At 40.7% G+C, this 16,889-nt stretch overlaps 1 protein-coding gene across 12 annotated transcripts in view; it reads left to right on the plus strand.

Moving 5' to 3' along the window:
* KMT2C (lysine methyltransferase 2C) overlaps positions 1-16,889 on the plus strand; it is a 206,982-nt gene that overhangs the window by 163,067 nt on the left and 27,026 nt on the right. For all 12 annotated transcript variants that reach the window (XR_004380607.1, XM_032840119.1, XM_032840125.1 and 9 more), the window contains 7 exons: positions 342-2,225; positions 2,658-2,950; positions 4,644-6,469; positions 7,584-7,695; positions 10,719-10,797; positions 12,359-12,422; positions 14,354-14,586. Coding sequence is in view for 11 of the 12 variants with exons in the window: in XM_032840119.1 (XP_032696010.1) it covers positions 342-2,225; positions 2,658-2,950; positions 4,644-6,469; positions 7,584-7,695; positions 10,719-10,797; positions 12,359-12,422; positions 14,354-14,586 (4,491 nt within the window). In the remaining variant the exon portion in view is untranslated. The remainder of the gene's footprint in view (positions 1-341; positions 2,226-2,657; positions 2,951-4,643; positions 6,470-7,583; positions 7,696-10,718; positions 10,798-12,358; positions 12,423-14,353; positions 14,587-16,889) is intronic.

The following is a 16,889-nucleotide window of genomic DNA, read 5'->3' on the forward strand; positions in this document are numbered from 1 at the left end:
TTTTTGCTGTTTGAGAGGAGAGCAGTTCATGCCATTATTTCAGGAGATAGTTCTTATTAGAGTATGAAAATGAGATGAAAAATAGGCTTCCCTTCCTCAGTAAGCTATGTCTAATTGGATGTGGGGAGTTCACGGAAACATCGTAAACAACGTGCTGGGGTCAGCATGAGCGGGGTGCGATGCCTGATCACGGCTCCTCCTCGGGAGTTTGTAATCTGATACGGGCCCAGTCTGGTGACGGATGACATCAAACAAATGAATTTTCTGTCGCTTTTTTTCTCCCATGACCATTACATTCTTCTTCTCAACCATGCGATCACTTTCTCTTTCCTGCTCCACAGCAAATGCGTCAGAAGTGCAAGCAGCAGGCTAAGATAGAAGCCACGCAGAAGCTCGAGCAGGTCAAGAACGAGCAGCAGCAGCAGCAGCAGCAGCAGCTCGGAGCGCAGCCCCTCCTGGCCCCTTCCGGCTCGGACACACCCAGCAGCGGGATGCAGAGCCCCCTAACCCCCCAGCCTGGCAACGGAAGTGTGTCTCCGGCGCATTCGTTCCATAAAGACCTGTTTGCGAAGCAGCTCCCCGGCACCCCCACCTCTGCGCCATCGGATGACGTGTTTGTAAAACCACAGGCCCCTCCTCCTGCGGCAGCCCCGGCCCGCGTGCCCGTGCAGGAGGGCCTGCCTCAGCCTCAGGCCTGTCAGCCAGCCTCCCCGCAGGTGTTCTCGCCGGGATCCTCTCACTCCCGACCGCCATCTCCAATGGATCCTTACGCGAAAATGGTTGGTACCCCAAGACCACCTCCTGGGGGCCATAGTTTTTCCAGAAGAAACTCTGCTACGCTGGCGGACAGCTGTGCCCCTCTGCCTTCAGTCTCTAGGCCTGCTCAGATGAGTGAAACGACAGCAAATAGGCCGTCCCCAGTCAGAGATGTGTGTTCTTCCTCCACAACGAGTAGTGACCCCTATGCAAAGCCTCCAGACACACCTAGACCCATGATGACAGATCAGTTTCCCAAACCCTTGGGCCTCCCCCGACCCCCTCTAGTTTCCGAACAAACTGCAAAAGGTCCTCTCGCAGCTGGAACCAATGATCACTTTACTAAACCATCGCCGAGGACAGATGTATTTCAAAGACAGCGGATAGCTGACCCATACACACGACCATTGTTGACACCTGCCCCTCTTGATGGGGGTCCTGGACCTTTTAAGACTCCAATGCAGCCCCCTCCATCTTCCCAGGATCCCTATGGATCCGTGTCACAGCCACCAAGGCGATTGTCTGTTGATCCTTATGAAAGGCCTACTTTAACACCAAGACCTGTAGATAACTTTCCTCATAACCAGTCAAGTGACCCATATAGCCAGCCTCCCCTAACCCCACATCCGGCGCTGAATGAATCTTTTGCTCATCCTTCAAGGGCTTTTTCCCACCCTGGAACCATATCAAGGCCAACATCTCAGGACCCATATTCCCAGCCCCCAGGAACTCCACGACCTGTTGTAGATTCTTATTCCCAACCCTCAGGAACATCTCGCTCCAATCCAGACCCTTACTCTCAACCTCCTGGAACCCCCCGGCCCACCACGATTGACCCTTACAGTCAGCAGCCACCAACCCCAAGGCCGTCTACACAGGCAGACTTGTTCGTTACACCTGCCGCTAATCAGAGGCATGCGGATCCGTATGCCCATGCCCCTGGAACACCAAGACCTGGGATTTCTGTTCCGTACTCTCAGCCACCAGCAACACCAAGGCCAAGGATTTCGGAGGGTTTTACTAGGTCCTCGATGACAAGACCAGTCCTCATGCCAAATCAGGATCCTTTCCTGCAAGCAGCACAGAATCGAGGAGCAGCTTTATCTGGCCCGTTGATCAGGCCACCTGATGCATGTCCCCAAACGCCTAGGCCACCTGGACCTGGTATTTCAGACACGTTTAGCCGAGTCTCCCCATCTGCTACTCGTGACCCCTATGATCAGCCTCCAATGACTCCGAGATCTCAGTCTGACTCTTTTGGAACAAGTCAGGTCACACATGATACTGTTGATCAGTCGAGGCCTGGCTCGGAGGGGAGCTTCTGCACGCCTTCACACTCTCCAATGACTTCTCAAAGCCAACAGTTTTCCGGCGTCTCCCATCTTCCTGGACCTGTACCCACTTCGGGAGTCACTGATACACAGAATACCGTAAATATGTCACAAGCAGAGACAGAGAAATTGAGACAGGTAAAAACGCATCCTATCTCCACAGGTGTTTTAAGTGTATTATTTGAGAAAGCTGTTCATTTCACAAACTGAGTAATTTCTACACAAATGTTAAAGTTTATCTTTGTAGAGTTTGTCTACAAATGCAGTTTGTCTATTAATGCAGTTGAATTTGATATATTCTGCATCTTATTTTTGATCTTCATGAATTTGGGAATTATTAAATATGAAAACGTTCAATTTTATGATTCTTGTGTGGCGGGGAAAAGGACCCAAATTATTACTTTGTTCTTATAACCTGTTGAATAGTTAAGTACATCCGGTGTTTTATCAAAGTTGTGAACACTGAGGTATTTTAAGCATCACCACAGTCCCATATTGGAGATATTTGGACTTAAGAAGCCATCCGTTCGTTGTCAGACCTCATCGTGACGGTCGTTTCTCTCCCTCCAGCGGCAGAAGTTGCGTGAGATCATCCTCCAGCAGCAGCAGCAGAAGAAGCTGGCAGGCCGGCAGGAGAAAGGGTCGCAGGACCCCGCGGCGGTGCCTCACTCAGCGCCGGTGCCGCGCTGGCAGCCCGAGAGCGTCAGCCAGGCTTTCAGCCGGCCTCCACCCCCCTATCCCGGGAACATCACGTCGCCTGTTGTCCCTCCTCTAGGACCCAGATATGCGGTTTTCCCAAAAGATCCACGTGGCCCCTATCCTCCTGATGTTACCAGTATGGGGATGAGGCCTCATGGATTCAGGTAATGCTTTTAATTTCATGCCACATTTAAACTGCTAGAAGGGAATAGAAAAATGAAGTTACTGCTGAGACGCTGTTAATACTTTTTACTTCTTGATTCCTTTGAGATATAATCAGTGTTACTTTCCACTAATGAGAGGTCATGGAGTTTTCTTTTTTTAACCTCTGGAGAACTCTATGTAGACTCTTAAAACCCTCCCTCAGTTATTAAGTATCGACTGTTAGGGTTACATTATAGCCACAGGCAAGCAGCTCATCAGTCCGTCGGATCTGTAGCTTGGAGTTGCCTCTTTAGTTTGGTGAAAGCTTTCTGGATTGTGTTGAGTGAATATTGTCCTTGCCACAAATTTTCCATTTTAATGTATTTTGTAAATAACTGGAGATTTCCAAATTGATGGGCTGTTTTCCTCTAGGAGCTTTTCTTGATGAGAGAGGGTTGTACAGGTAGCAGCATCGTTTCTTTGAGTGAGTGGAGTGGCTGGTACGAGGGTCAGTCCCAAATGTGACACAGTGGAGAGTTCTTTAGGACATGCTTTAGTTTGGTCATGTATGTTTTTTCAGTCTCATACCTACCTCCATGGTAGTCTTAACCTGATTTTCCTTTTTTCTTCCTCAGTTATTATTTATGCCTGTTGTTCTCTTTTATATTTACTTATAAATTGCCTTTAATTTTTTTTAGAATGAGGCATAGTATAAATAATAAAAATAGTCCTATAATTTATTCATCTACTAAGTTTTTACAGGTGATGCCTAGCCTTCTTTTTTTTTTTTTTTTTAAAGATTTTATTTATTCATTTGACAGAGATCACAAGTAGGCAGAGAGAGAGAGGAGGAAGCAGGCTCCCCGTGGAGCAGAGAGCCCGATGTGGGGCTCGATCCCAGGACACTGGGATCATGACCTGAGCCAAAGGCAGAGGCTTTAACCCACTGAGCCACCCAGGCGCCCCAATGCCTAGCCTTCTTTATCTCTTACTGCCTCCTGTCATCATCCCTTTGAAGCAAATAGATCAGTCTTTTCGGTCATCATACCCATTACTTTGTCCTCTCAAGGACAGAGGCCTGGAAGTCTCTCCAGTATGGGGCCCCTGGGTGGCTCAGGCATTAGGCATCTGCCTTCGGCTCAGGTCATGATCCCAGGCTCCTGGGATCGAGCCCTGCATCAGGCTGCCTGCTCAGCAGGAAGCTTGCTTCTCCCTCTCACACTCCCCCTGCTTGTGTTCCCTCTCTCCCTGTGTCTCTCCCTGTTGATAAATAAACAAAATCTTTAAAAAAAAAAAAAAAAGTCTCTCCAGTATAATTTGTTAGACCACCTGCTTTCTTCAGGCATCCCCCCACCCCATATCAGCCTTTCCTTATAACCTCCTTAAATAAGGAACAAAGGGACTCTTACTCTGGGAGTAGTGTGCTTATTTCTGAACGTTGGATTGCATCTTCTCACTGTCCATTTGTTTATGTTGCCTTAGATGATTTGCCTTGAGAGCTCAGATGTGGTGAGCATTGTAGGGTACTTAGCAACAATTACTTGTGTATGGATACTTGGTAAGTGCTTCCTAATGGTGATAATTTTGATTTGCTAAGTCGTTGTATTTCACAACACTAATTTTGTATATGAGTTTAATCTAAAGCTGTTTCTTTTTCAACCTAACTCTAAATTAAACATGATTCTTAATATTAACAATTTGCTTTTTTTTTAGATTTGGATTTCCAGGAGGTAGTCATGGTACCCTGTCAAGTCAAGAACGCTTCCTTGTACCTCCTCAACAAATACAAGGATCCGGGGTTCCTCCACAGCTGAGAAGATCGATATCTGTAGATATGCCGAGACCTTTAAATAATGCACAGATGAATAATCCCGTTGGCCTTCCTCAGCATTTTCCACCACAGAGTTTGCCCGTTCAGCAGCATAACATACTGGGCCAAGCATTTATTGAACTGAGGCATAGGGCCCCTGATGGAAGGCCACGGCTGCCCTACACTGCTTCTCCCGGCAATGTCACAGAGGTACCTCCTCATCCAAGACATGGAAACTTCATTCCCCGGCCCGACTTTCCAGGCCCTAGACACACAGAGCCCGTGAGACGACCTTCTCAAGGTCTACCACATCAGCTACCTTTGCATCCAAATTTGGAACAAGTGCCACCATCTCAGCAAGACCAAGGTCATCCTGCCCATCCATCTTCTATGGTCATGAGGTCTCTAAGTCATCCCTTAGATGGAGAATTTTCAGAGGCCTCTTTGTCAACATCTACACCAGCTGAAACAACGTCTGATAATTTACAGATAACCACCCAATCTTCTGATGGTCTTGAAGAAAAACTTGATTCTGATGACCCATCTGTAAAGGAACTAGATGTTAAAGATCTTGAAGGGGTTGAAGTCAAAGACTTGGATGATGAAGATCTTGAAAATTTAAATCTAGATACAGAAGATGGCAAGGGAGATGAATTGGATACTTTAGGTAATTTGGAAACTAATGATCCCAACCTGGATGACCTCTTAAAGTCAGGAGAATTTGATCTCATTGCATATACAGATCCTGAACTTGACCTAGGAGATAAGAAAAGCATGTTTAATGAGGAACTAGACCTTAATGTTCCGATTGATGATAAGATAGATAATCAGTGTGTATCTATTGAACCAAAAAAAAAGGAGCAAGAGGACAAAACTGTGGTTCCTCCTGATAAACATTCTCCATGGAAAAAATCCATGAGTACCGGTGAGATAAAAACAGAAGTACTATCTCCAAATTCTAAAGGGGAAACCAAATGTGAAAGTGAGAAAAGTGATGAGAGTAAGGATAATGTTGACACTCCCTGCTCACAGGCTTCTGCTCACACAGACATAAATGATGGAGAGAAGGCTTCCTTGCGGTCCTGTGACACAGACCTACTTGAGAAAAGAGCTAATCGAGAAACTGCTGCTTCCAACACAAGTGGTGTTCGTGGCTCCACTCAGCTGCCCGCTGAGGACATAATAAACTCCTGCAGCATAACTGGATCTACTCCAGTTCTCTCAAGTTTACTTGCTAATGAAAAATCCGATAATGCAGACGTTAGGCCATTGGGGTCTCCACCACCAACTTTGCCAGCCTCACCGTCCAATCATGTGTCGAGTTTGCCGCCTCCTTTGATGACACCACCTGGTCACGTTTTGGACGGTACCGTGAATTCTAATGTGGCAGTCGTCTCTAGAGTAAACCATACTTTTCCTCAGGGTGTGCAGGTAAATCCAGGATTCATTCAGGCTCAGTCAGCAGTTAATCATGGTTTTGGGACCGGAAAACCTACAAATCAAACTGTGCCTCTAACAAATCAGTCTGGTACCAGTGGCATGTCTGGACCCCAGCAGCTAATGGTCCCTCAAACATTAGCCCAGCAGAATAGAGAGAGGCCCCTCCTTCTAGAGGAACAGCCTCTGCTTCTACAGGATCTTCTGGATCAAGAGAGACAAGAACAGCAACAGCAGAGACAGATGCAAGCCATGATTCGCCAGCGGTCAGAGCCATTCTTCCCTAACATCGGTAGGAATTCCCTTGGATTTCAGTAATTGCTGTGGGCGTTAGGGTGGCGTGCAGTAAGCTTCCAAGATTTCAGTATTAAAATTACATGTGGACCAGAGCAATGAGGGTCATATTTTTGTTTCTTATTCAGTTTTAAGATGAAAGCAGTTAAGAGTTTTAGATTCCTCCCAGGGATCGAGAGATTCAAAGCTCTTGAGTTTCAGACCTTCTCACTTTTATTGCTTATGCTGTTGTTTAACAGAAATTAGACTCGTCTCCTTTAGTTCCCTCTAACCATTATTACCATGTATTTTCAGAGTCACTGAAAGATGCATTTAAAGAAATTATGATAGAAATAAACTTCTTGTCTTTGGTGTACAATAAATGCTTGGCAAAGTTTTTCACATAAAGCTCTTTCACTTATTTCCAATACCTTATTAATTTGGAAAACAAAAACAAAAACTGTAAAATAGCAATGCAAATACCAGAGGGCCTCCAGCAGTAAGACATTGCAGTCAGAGCCACATGTCAAAGGAACGCTTCCTTCTAAACAGTAAAACTGACATTCTGTTCTATAGGCATTGCCAATTTTATCATGGGGGGGGCGGAATTTCTTTTTCATCTATATGCAAAGAGGTATATTTTTTCCAGTAACCCTATCTTTATTGCAAAGGTATACCCTCAAGAAATAGATACATTCTTCTTTTAAAAAACAACAACTAGGCTGTGTGGAATTCCATAGTATCGGAATAACTAGGCTTTGTGGAATTCCGTAGTATCGGAAATAACTGCAGTTTTTTGTTCATGATGTTGCATTTGGATGGAAAGGAATTGCATTGCTTTAGATCATGGCTACCATCTTCCTTAAATGTGGCAAGCTTCTTGCTCTGATTTTCGCACTACTGAGGTGGGCAAGCATTATGCAAATAGAGATTATTGAGATGAGATCAGATTCAGGATGAGGTTTTTACTATCTCATAATTCCTCACCCAGTACAGAAACCTGTAACAGTGATTATTATAATAAGGAATAAGAGTGTGTAAATTACATGATGTTTGTGATAGTTAAATTACCTCTTAGTGTTACTTGAACCAAGTACTATGAAATAAATAACTTTAAAATATTTCTTCTTTAGATTTTGATGCAATTACAGATCCTATAATGAAAGCCAAAATGGTGGCCCTTAAAGGCATAAATAAAGTAATGGCACAAAACAATATGGGCATGCCACCAATGGTTATGAACAGGTAGGTAAAGATGTTTCTCATTTTTACTGTGCATCTAGAAGTACATGAATTATTACTAGGTCTTAGAAAAAGCATATAGTAACTCAAAAGCCTGTAGCCTAGGAATGAAAATAAATACTTAAATTGATTGTGATGTCAGCTGGATATGGTCAAATGTAAAATGTTTTAGGAATGTAAGGATTTAGTTTTAAGGTTAACATAATAAAACAATAGGGAAAGGTGAGATGGTTGATTTGATTAATCCAGGCATTTAAGTGTGTTCTTTTAAGTACTTTTAGAATAATCTAACTGAAGGCTGCCTGGGACAGAGATCTTTCATCCAAGATGGAGGAAGATGAGAAGATGAAACAGGAAAATAGAAATTGAACTGTTCTGTTGAGAAAAGAAGATAGCTTACTTAAGCCTGTGAACATTTTTTATTCCATCAAAGGAACAATGCAGAGAAAAAAGTGGAACATTTCAGTAAAGATCCTCAGTGGATAAGACAACTGTGAATTCATTTCTAAAATAAAATGTTCCCAAACTGAATTTGAATCAAGAAAGAAAAAGTCAAGAGGATGGTTGAAAGTTAGCAGTTGGAGAATTTATCTTTTCACTGTTAGCAGAAAAGTGGAAATTATGCATTAAATAGGACTATAAGAGTTGGTAGACTCTGGATTTCTGAAATTAGAGTACTTACCCCGAAGGTATATTAGGTAACCACTGGACAGTCTTTCTCAAGTTCTGATTATGGACCACTGTCAGAATTACGTGGGTTTTTTGTTTTTGTTTTTGTTTTTTAAAGTCAGGTTCTTGAATCAGAATGTCTGGAAATGGTGCTGTTGTATCTGTATTTTTGATGAGCACCAAGAATTATTCTGAAATATGTTGTGATTGAGAATCTCTGTCAGTAGAGTAGACATGGGGCCTCAGTGTAGCCTAATTACCTTGTTGAAGAACTGTTTGTCACAACAAGAATTATGGGTGATTATGGAACTGAATACAAAACCTACATGAATTTGAGATAAACATGTTATTTCAGGTAAACGGGGAATCCTTAAAGGTATAATTCTTTTCAGTTGTTGAAATATTTGGAAGTGGTCAAGAAACACTGTCGAGATCAAAGTAAAAGTAGTTTCTAATGCTTTTCATTCTTATACAGCATCTATTAGCACATTTCCTCTATCACAGGGGTTTTTAAACTTTTTTGTCCTGAACATTATTGACATTCTAGTGAAGCCTTTGAATTACTTCTCAACATTTGATATGCAAGACGAAAAAATGTAGTATTATAAGGAATCAATTATATTTAAAATACAGTTATTTAAAATTACGGTATGTGTGCTTCTTAATGCATTAACAGATTCAGCAATAGGTCTAATAACTACCATTATTTCATAGTATGTAATGATGAAGCTAAGTGACCAAATTAGGTACGTGTAGCAACTTTTGTTATGAAAGTAGTGCGAATTCTACTGGTGATAAAGTCATGGTACTGCTAATAATAGTGTAGTTTGCTGCTGTAGTCAAAATAGAAGGAAAAGTTCATTTCATTCAGCCCTTAGTTTAAAGTAGGGACCTCAAGTTAAAAAAAAAAATAGGAGCCTCAGAATCAGACCCCTGGTCTTTCAGCATGGGCACCTCTACCAGTGAGAGACACATTGGTACATTAGTCAGTTTATAGAATGTTGTTTACTCTTTTGCTAAGTGCTTTGAAGAAGAGGAGATAGTCCCTCCCTCAAGCCGGGTGCTGTGGTGACTGCAGATGATAGTGAGTGGTATTGGGATCCAAAGATCATTCCAGATCAGGGCTGTAGTGGAGACAGGAGGTTGATACATAAATTTTAAAAAAGAAAAAAACTGAGTAAAAAATTAAAAAGCATATGTTCTAAATGGTAACAGTACCTAAGTATTAATATGTAATATTTGATATATAATTTGGAAATTATGCTTGTTATATCAAAGCATTCGGTAACTGGAGAAAGTGTTTTCATTAAAGCAGTAATGTTTCTCTGAAGTTTTTATAGCTCTAATTAGAGTAAGTCACATTTTGCCAAACATTTTTATTTATTTATTGAGAGAAAGGGCATTTGCTTACAGGGGTGCGTGGGGCAGAGGGAGAGGAGGCTCCAAGTGCAGCGCTGGGCTCTTATCTCATGACCCTGAGATCATGACCTGGGCCAAAATCAAGAGTCAGACAATTAAGGGGCCGAGCCCCGCAGGCTCCCCCAGCAGACATTTTTAACCATATAGCCTTGTTCTTGGTCAGTGACTAATTTTTGATTTGCCTTAACATTAGATACTGAAATGCACAAAAATGTATGAAACTTTTAAGTTGAGGTACATTTTTTGTTTTGAAATACAAAATAAGCTACTAATTACTTTCTTATAAGAATAATTGACTTAGTTTATATTAGGTTTTGGTGTACAGCCATAGTGATTGGGTATTTATCTACATTATGAAATCGCCACCACAATAAGTATGGTTACCATCTGTCACCGTACAGCACTGTTAAGGTGTTAGTGACTGTGTTCCCTTTGCTTTACATTCTCACCCCCTGTTGCTTACTCACTCTTGCTCTGTAGCTGGGAGATTGTACCTCTTTATCACCTTCAGCCATTTTGTCCATTCCCCCGCCCCTGCCAATAATAATTGGAACAAGAAATAATTGTCTAAGAATATATGTAGTTCTATGTAGTATGTAGTATTGAATGAATTGTACTTTAAGGCATAGCGAGTCCTGTAATTGAGTGTGAAACCCCAGGAGCAGCCTAGCCGGCTTCCTGTCCCAGCTGCTTGGTCCTTGGGGTAGAAGTTAAGTAACCTCTGAATCTCCTGTCATCATGGATGGGGTAGAGGGAGTCCACACTCAGAGCTGCAGGGTGAGGACCCAAGGGGGGGGCACACACCACGACGTGGGCCTTTCGTACGCGGCTTTGATGCCACCGCTCTATCTCCCCTGGAGGAGGAAAGCGTGAAGCACTTACAATAGTTTTCACTCTAAATGCTCGTCATTTTGATACTTAGAACTTCCTTTTCACAGGTTCCCCTTTATGGGCCAGTCGGTGACTGGAGCGCAGACTGGTGAAGGTCAGAGTCTCCTCCCCCAGGCAATCTCGCAGGTACTGCTGCTTGTCACTAGTCACCCGAGAGGGGACACTTTCCTGGGTTTCTCACCAAACCCTACTCTTTAGAGTGAGTCCACTTTTAGAAAACAGTAGAAACCTTAAAACATTGTCAGTACATTCGTGGCTCAGCAGAAGTTAAGACGTTTTACTATTTTTTAAAGGAAAGCCAAATTGAGGTTAAAAAATAGAGTTTCTGAAAAGGACCTCTCTGTTTATGAGTTAGAAAGTCACTTGGAGGAAAACCAAATGCTTCAGGTTTTAGGTTTTGCTTTTATTTCCTTTCAACTCTGCAAGAACATTTTCATGTCCTACATTTTGGGATTAATCCATGACACGTGGAACTGTGAAATACAGACTCAGGTCATTCTCCTTGGCTGTTGGTAGTTCTGTTCTGCTCTTTAGTCCTTGGGATAACTTAGTTTTTAAAGATATTTTCCATTCATAATAATCAGATTTTTAAGTGTAATATTTAAATGTTTAGTGTCAGGCAATGTCCAGAAAAGTAGAACTGTTCATTTCATAAGGTGCTTTTTTTTTTTCAAGTTATCTGCCTACAAAAAAAAAGGAGAAAGCTACTTACTATATGTCTTTTGAAATTTTCTTTTTTGCCGTGACAGTTGTGCCTTACGTTTACTATGCTGATAATTATATTCTTTTCATTATTAAAAGAAGAGAGAGGCACCATTTGATAACAGTGGAGAAAGCATAGACTCCATAGCGGAGTTTAAAAAAAAAGAAATCTCAGTTCCACTATGAATTTACTGTGCAACATTGGGCAAGTTCTTTAACCCGTTTTCTGATCTGTCAAATGTTACACCACCCGCTTTGCACTATTATGAGGATTTCATGAAGTGTTCTGGCTGCTAGTAATGTTCAGAATTGTTACCTGCTGTGCAGCTCATGTCTAACAGAACTTGTAACAACTGAGTAAATGTTATTTTCAGAGTTAATTTTATTTATCAGAGTATTGCCAGGGAATTGTTAGGTTAATAACTATTTATTTAGTCTCCCTGGAAGAAATAAGATAATTAGAAAATAAGACTAATATTTTTAATAATTGTATATTTATTTTATTATTTGTGCATATTAGGGACAGTACTTCTTGTTTGTAAGTAACTGTGTTATAAAGTGAATTTAGTAAATTTGGAACCCATATTTATATCTTAATTACAGAAAAAGCCAGGTAGATTTCATCAAAAAGTGGGATTTTATGTGGGTCTCTAGCTAAGTACTAATGATATTTGACTTGCCCTAATATCATATTTCTGATGAGTAATCCCTTGCCTCAAACATACTTATTTTTCAACTAAAGTCTAGAAAATAAAACAGTTCAGAGATAGCTTTAAATTTTCAGAAATTAGTTTGTCACTACAAAGTTCATCCTACTTTTTTGAAAAATCAAAGCTTTAAAGATGTCTTAGGAAATTAAGGGGGTTTTTCCTTCCATTTCTTTTTCTTTCTTTTTTTCTATTTCTTTCTTTTTTTTTTTTTTAAGTTTTTTCCCCCTTTAACTGAAATGTGGAATAAACCTATTTGTAAATTTTACTTATTTTAGGATGGCAGTATAACACATCAGATTTCTAGGCCTAATCCTCCAAATTTTGGTCCAGGCTTTGTCAGTAAGTATAAATCTAATAAGTTATGTGTTCTCTGGGGATTGCTTGTTTGCGCTATATTTGTGTTCTTCTTAAAAAAAAAAAAAAATTGGAGTTAGTGTAGATGTGTTATTTGAAGTGTAAGTGCCCTCATCTTTTATGGAACATCACTGCCCTATTAGACATCTGTTCCTGAAGGCATGTATTTTCATTGCTCTTTTTCTCTGTGCATGAAGAATTCTAGTTAGAGATCAATATTTTAATACAGAAAAACCGTCTTCCCCATTCTCTTCAATATTGTTGCTGTTTTTATATACAGACTGGGCACTTTACAACCTGTAGAATTAAACCACTTCTTGTTCTAATGACTGTCTGCCTCAGTGACGAGGACACTAAATGGGAACAACGAAGGGAATGTGCTTAGAAATAAGTCGGGTTAGCAGCATGGTGTGAAGGTCAAGGCTACAGGACGCCACAGAGTCCTTTCTAGTTACCTTCAGGGGTCCCATGGTGGTTCAGGATAGTGTTTACAGTTCTCCCCAAACTGAACCTTTCTGAAATCTTCAGACTGTTTAGCTAACTTTTTTTTCACCATTATTTTTCATTTTGCTCACCTCTGCTCTCCTGGTTCCAGAAACCAGAAAGGCTTTCCTTGCGGTAGGTCTCATTCTACCAGAAGCAGAACTTCTGAAATCTTGTGAAAAAGCCTGTTCTTGAAAAATGCCCTTCAAATTTAGTAGACTAGATTTCAAGTTCATACATATACTGGAACTTCTGGGTTTAGGAACAAACCCAAAGTCTAACCTTTTGAAATTAACCCCTGTATTTAATCATAATTATAATTTGAGCACATATTTGCATTAAAAAGTGCACTGCTATAACCAACTGGCTTTTTCTGGCTTTATTGTGCCCATTGGCATTGGTTGGATTCTTATTGTAATGACAATATTCTGTTATCATTGATGTAATTTTTCAGGTAATGTCCTTCTTGGAATTGTATTTATTCATTTCTTTGTCTTATAGTGAGTCAAAAAGGTATATTTTGAATTTTACTACCATAAGATACTTTTTTTGGGTTTTTTTTTTTTTTTTTTTTGGGAGGGTTTTTTTGTTGTTGTTGTTTTTGGGTTTTGGCATCAGTGACGTAAAGTGCCCTTAAAGAATAAAGAAAGAATATTGGTACAAAATGAAGAGATACAACTATTTGGGGAGATATTTATGACAGTCATAAAAATAGAAAAGATTTTACCTGGTTAATAATAATTCCATAACTTTGCTTATTTATAGAAATATAAATTACAAAATTCATAAAAGGTTACAATGTTTTTAACTTATGGATTTCCTTTATAAAACATAGACTTCATGTTGGTCCCTTCTAAGAGTTTATGTACCCTTCCTCAAAGCTTAGGATATTTTTTCACTATTAAGAAATAGGAAAAACCTTATAAACAGGAAAATTAGCATGGGAAATGATACCTAATCCATCCATTGGTAATAGTATATACCTTTGTTTCTTCAAAACAAAACATTTCAAAAAATGTCTTAAAAAAAAAAAACCCAAATATTTATATTCTGTAAAGTCGAATCAATACAATACACCTATAACTTCATAGATAGGTTGGCATGTGGGTTAGAGAATTTCATAATTCAGTAGTGAAAAGCATTCCATTAGATAAAAGTCTTCTGTTTTTCAAAGATTGGATTTACAGTATTTCTAAGTATGAAGTTAACACGTGTACTAAAAATATGCATTTTTTGGTTTCCTCAAATAAATACTTTTCTGAAGTCTCCTATTTGGTAGTTACATTATGGTCTAATATTTAGTATTGTTTTCATGACACCCATTACAAGGTCACAGTGAAACTGCATATCCTTACAGAATGGATTTGTATAACTTCTACATTGTTAGATCTTTTAGGAAATTAACACAGATGAATTTTTCATTTTTTCCTTAGATGATTCACAGCGTAAGCAGTATGAAGAATGGCTTCAGGAGACCCAACAGCTTCTTCAGATGCAGCAGAAATATCTTGAAGAACAAATTGGTGCACACAGAAAATCTAAGAAAGCCCTTTCAGCAAAACAACGTACTGCCAAGAAAGCAGGGCGTGAATTTCCAGAAGAGGATGCAGAACAGCTCAAGCACGTTACTGAACAGCAAAGCATGGTTCAGAAACAGCTAGAACAGGTAATTTGAAGCATTCTGGGTGTTCTTTTTCATATGGGATGTTTTTATTGTTTCTTCTCAATATTTCGGCCTTAAAATACATCAGTATATTTTGTGTAAAAGATGCATTCCTGAAAAATGAACCCCCCCTTTTTTAGACTTTATTTATTTATTTGAGAGAGAGAGTACATGAGCACAAGTGGGGTGGTAGGGAAAGATAGAGGGAAAGGGAGAAGCAGGCTCCCCACTGAGCAGGGAGCTCAGTGCTGGGCTTAATTTCAGGACCCAAGATAGCAACCTGACCCAAAGGCAGACACTTAACCCTCTGAACCGCCCAGGTGCCCCAAATGAAACCATTTTGCTTTTACCTTCCATTATAAGCCAAATGCTTCCCAAATTGCTCATACTGAAATAACAGTTATACTTAAAAAGAAGAAAAATTTAAATTTTTATTTAAAGTACAGTAAGAGTGGTGTTCAAAATGGGTTAAGAACCCATTCATAGGAATTAACCGAGTGAATTAAAATTTGGGTTCACCTAAAAACTTGTGTGCAGGTATTTACAGCAGCTCCACTCACACAGTCCCTGAATACCGGGAATAGCAGGTGTCCTTCAGGGCTGAGCAGGAACACTGAAGTGGGACACGACCATGAAAAAGAAAAGCTGGACGGGCCTCAGGAGTCTCGTGCCGAGTGAGGGAACCTAACCTCGGAGGGTTAGGTACACATTCCACTTACAGAACATTCTTGATGTGGCAGAATGACAAGGACGGACAATGTTCAGTGATTGCTGGGGCTTAGGGTTGGAAGGAGGGTCTGACTCTAAAGGGGTGACATAACATTTTTGGGGGTGAAAGAACTCTTCTGAATCTTGATTGGGTGATGCCTACGCTAATCTCTATGTGCGATAAAGCTCATAGAATTGTACACCCAAGAAAATCTGTATTTCTTTTGTCAATTTTAATTTTTTAAAGAAAAATGAGAAGTAATCCAAATATTTTTTTTTAATTTAATTTATTCATTTGACAGGGATCACAAGAGCAGCAGGCAGAGAGATAAGGGGGGGGAAGCAGGCTCCCTCCTGAGCAGAGAGCCCGATGCGGGGCTCTATCCCAGGACCCTGAGATCATGACCTGAGCTGAAGGTAGAGGCTTAACCCACTGAGCTACTCAGGCGCCCTGATCCAAGTGTTAATAGCAGAAAAGGAGGAATCTAGGGTAAACTGACGTAATAAACTTGGAGTGCTGCAGTGTACCGAACACTGGGGTAAACACGTTTCCATACATTGTCTTACTAACCTTCTCTCCACCTTTCTGAAGAAGCTGGTATTGTCACCATTTTACATAAGAGTCTCGAGTGATCACAGTGGTGGGAGACATGTAGGCTTCTAGCTGATTACCGGGGTAGGGTTTTTTTTTGGCTCAGATGTCTCATCTCCAAGCGATAGCTACCACAGTTACGTACCAACAGTAAGGTGACTGTAATATAAACCCTGTTGTTTAAAACTAGGACAGTAGGCAGTTCTTTCTAAATTTACTCTGTGGGTCCATGTTTGTTGCAAGTAAAGTTCTTTTAATGATAGGTATTTCTTATAAAGTAATTTCAGCACTTTTATTGCCTCTGGTGTCTTTCTGTAAATTCCTCATCGTGAGAGCCTGGCTTTTGTGTATCCACGGATCAAATCCTATTTAGAAGCTAATACTGTCCTCGGAAAATGGAACACATTGTCTGTGTATAGTTGCCACCAATCCAGTGCAATCTCATTAAGATAAGCAACTGATAACATGTTTGAAAGTATTTTAAAATGTCATGGGAAAGGTGTGGATGACCCCCTTTCTGTATTCCTAACACTGTTCTGGGTACTTTTTGTGTACTCCCTGTTGCTTCCCCAGTCCCGTGGTAATTCCTCAGTTCCAGCCAGGCACCTGGTCGGAAAGGAAGAAGGAGTTATACAGCTGCTGGAGACCCAGCAAAACTGTTATGTGAGGAGAACATGCTAGTCTGTTTGAGAAACTGAAGAAAATACGTTTAAAAACATGAGAACTGCTGGGCTCGGTGTCCCTATGTAATAGGCATACTGGGTAGCACCAGGCATCACGTCCCCCCTTTGGAGGACACGGGTTGCATCTTTATTGAGACTGGTCCGTAGCATCTGGAACATCGTGATGGCGTAAGGGTTTTTGGAATGTATTAATGGACACAAGTCAGTCATTATATTAGTAGCCAATTAGGAACTTTTCAAAATATTACCTCAGAGGTTTTTTTTTAGAAGTTACAATTTGACTATGCGATCCCTTAAATTGGAAGAGTTCCACCAATGCAGCC

This window comes from Lontra canadensis, unplaced genomic scaffold, assembly GCF_010015895.1.
Source record: "Lontra canadensis isolate GAN:19392208 unplaced genomic scaffold, GSC_riverotter_1.0 scaffold111, whole genome shotgun sequence".
Lineage (NCBI taxonomy): Eukaryota > Metazoa > Chordata > Mammalia > Carnivora > Mustelidae > Lontra > Lontra canadensis.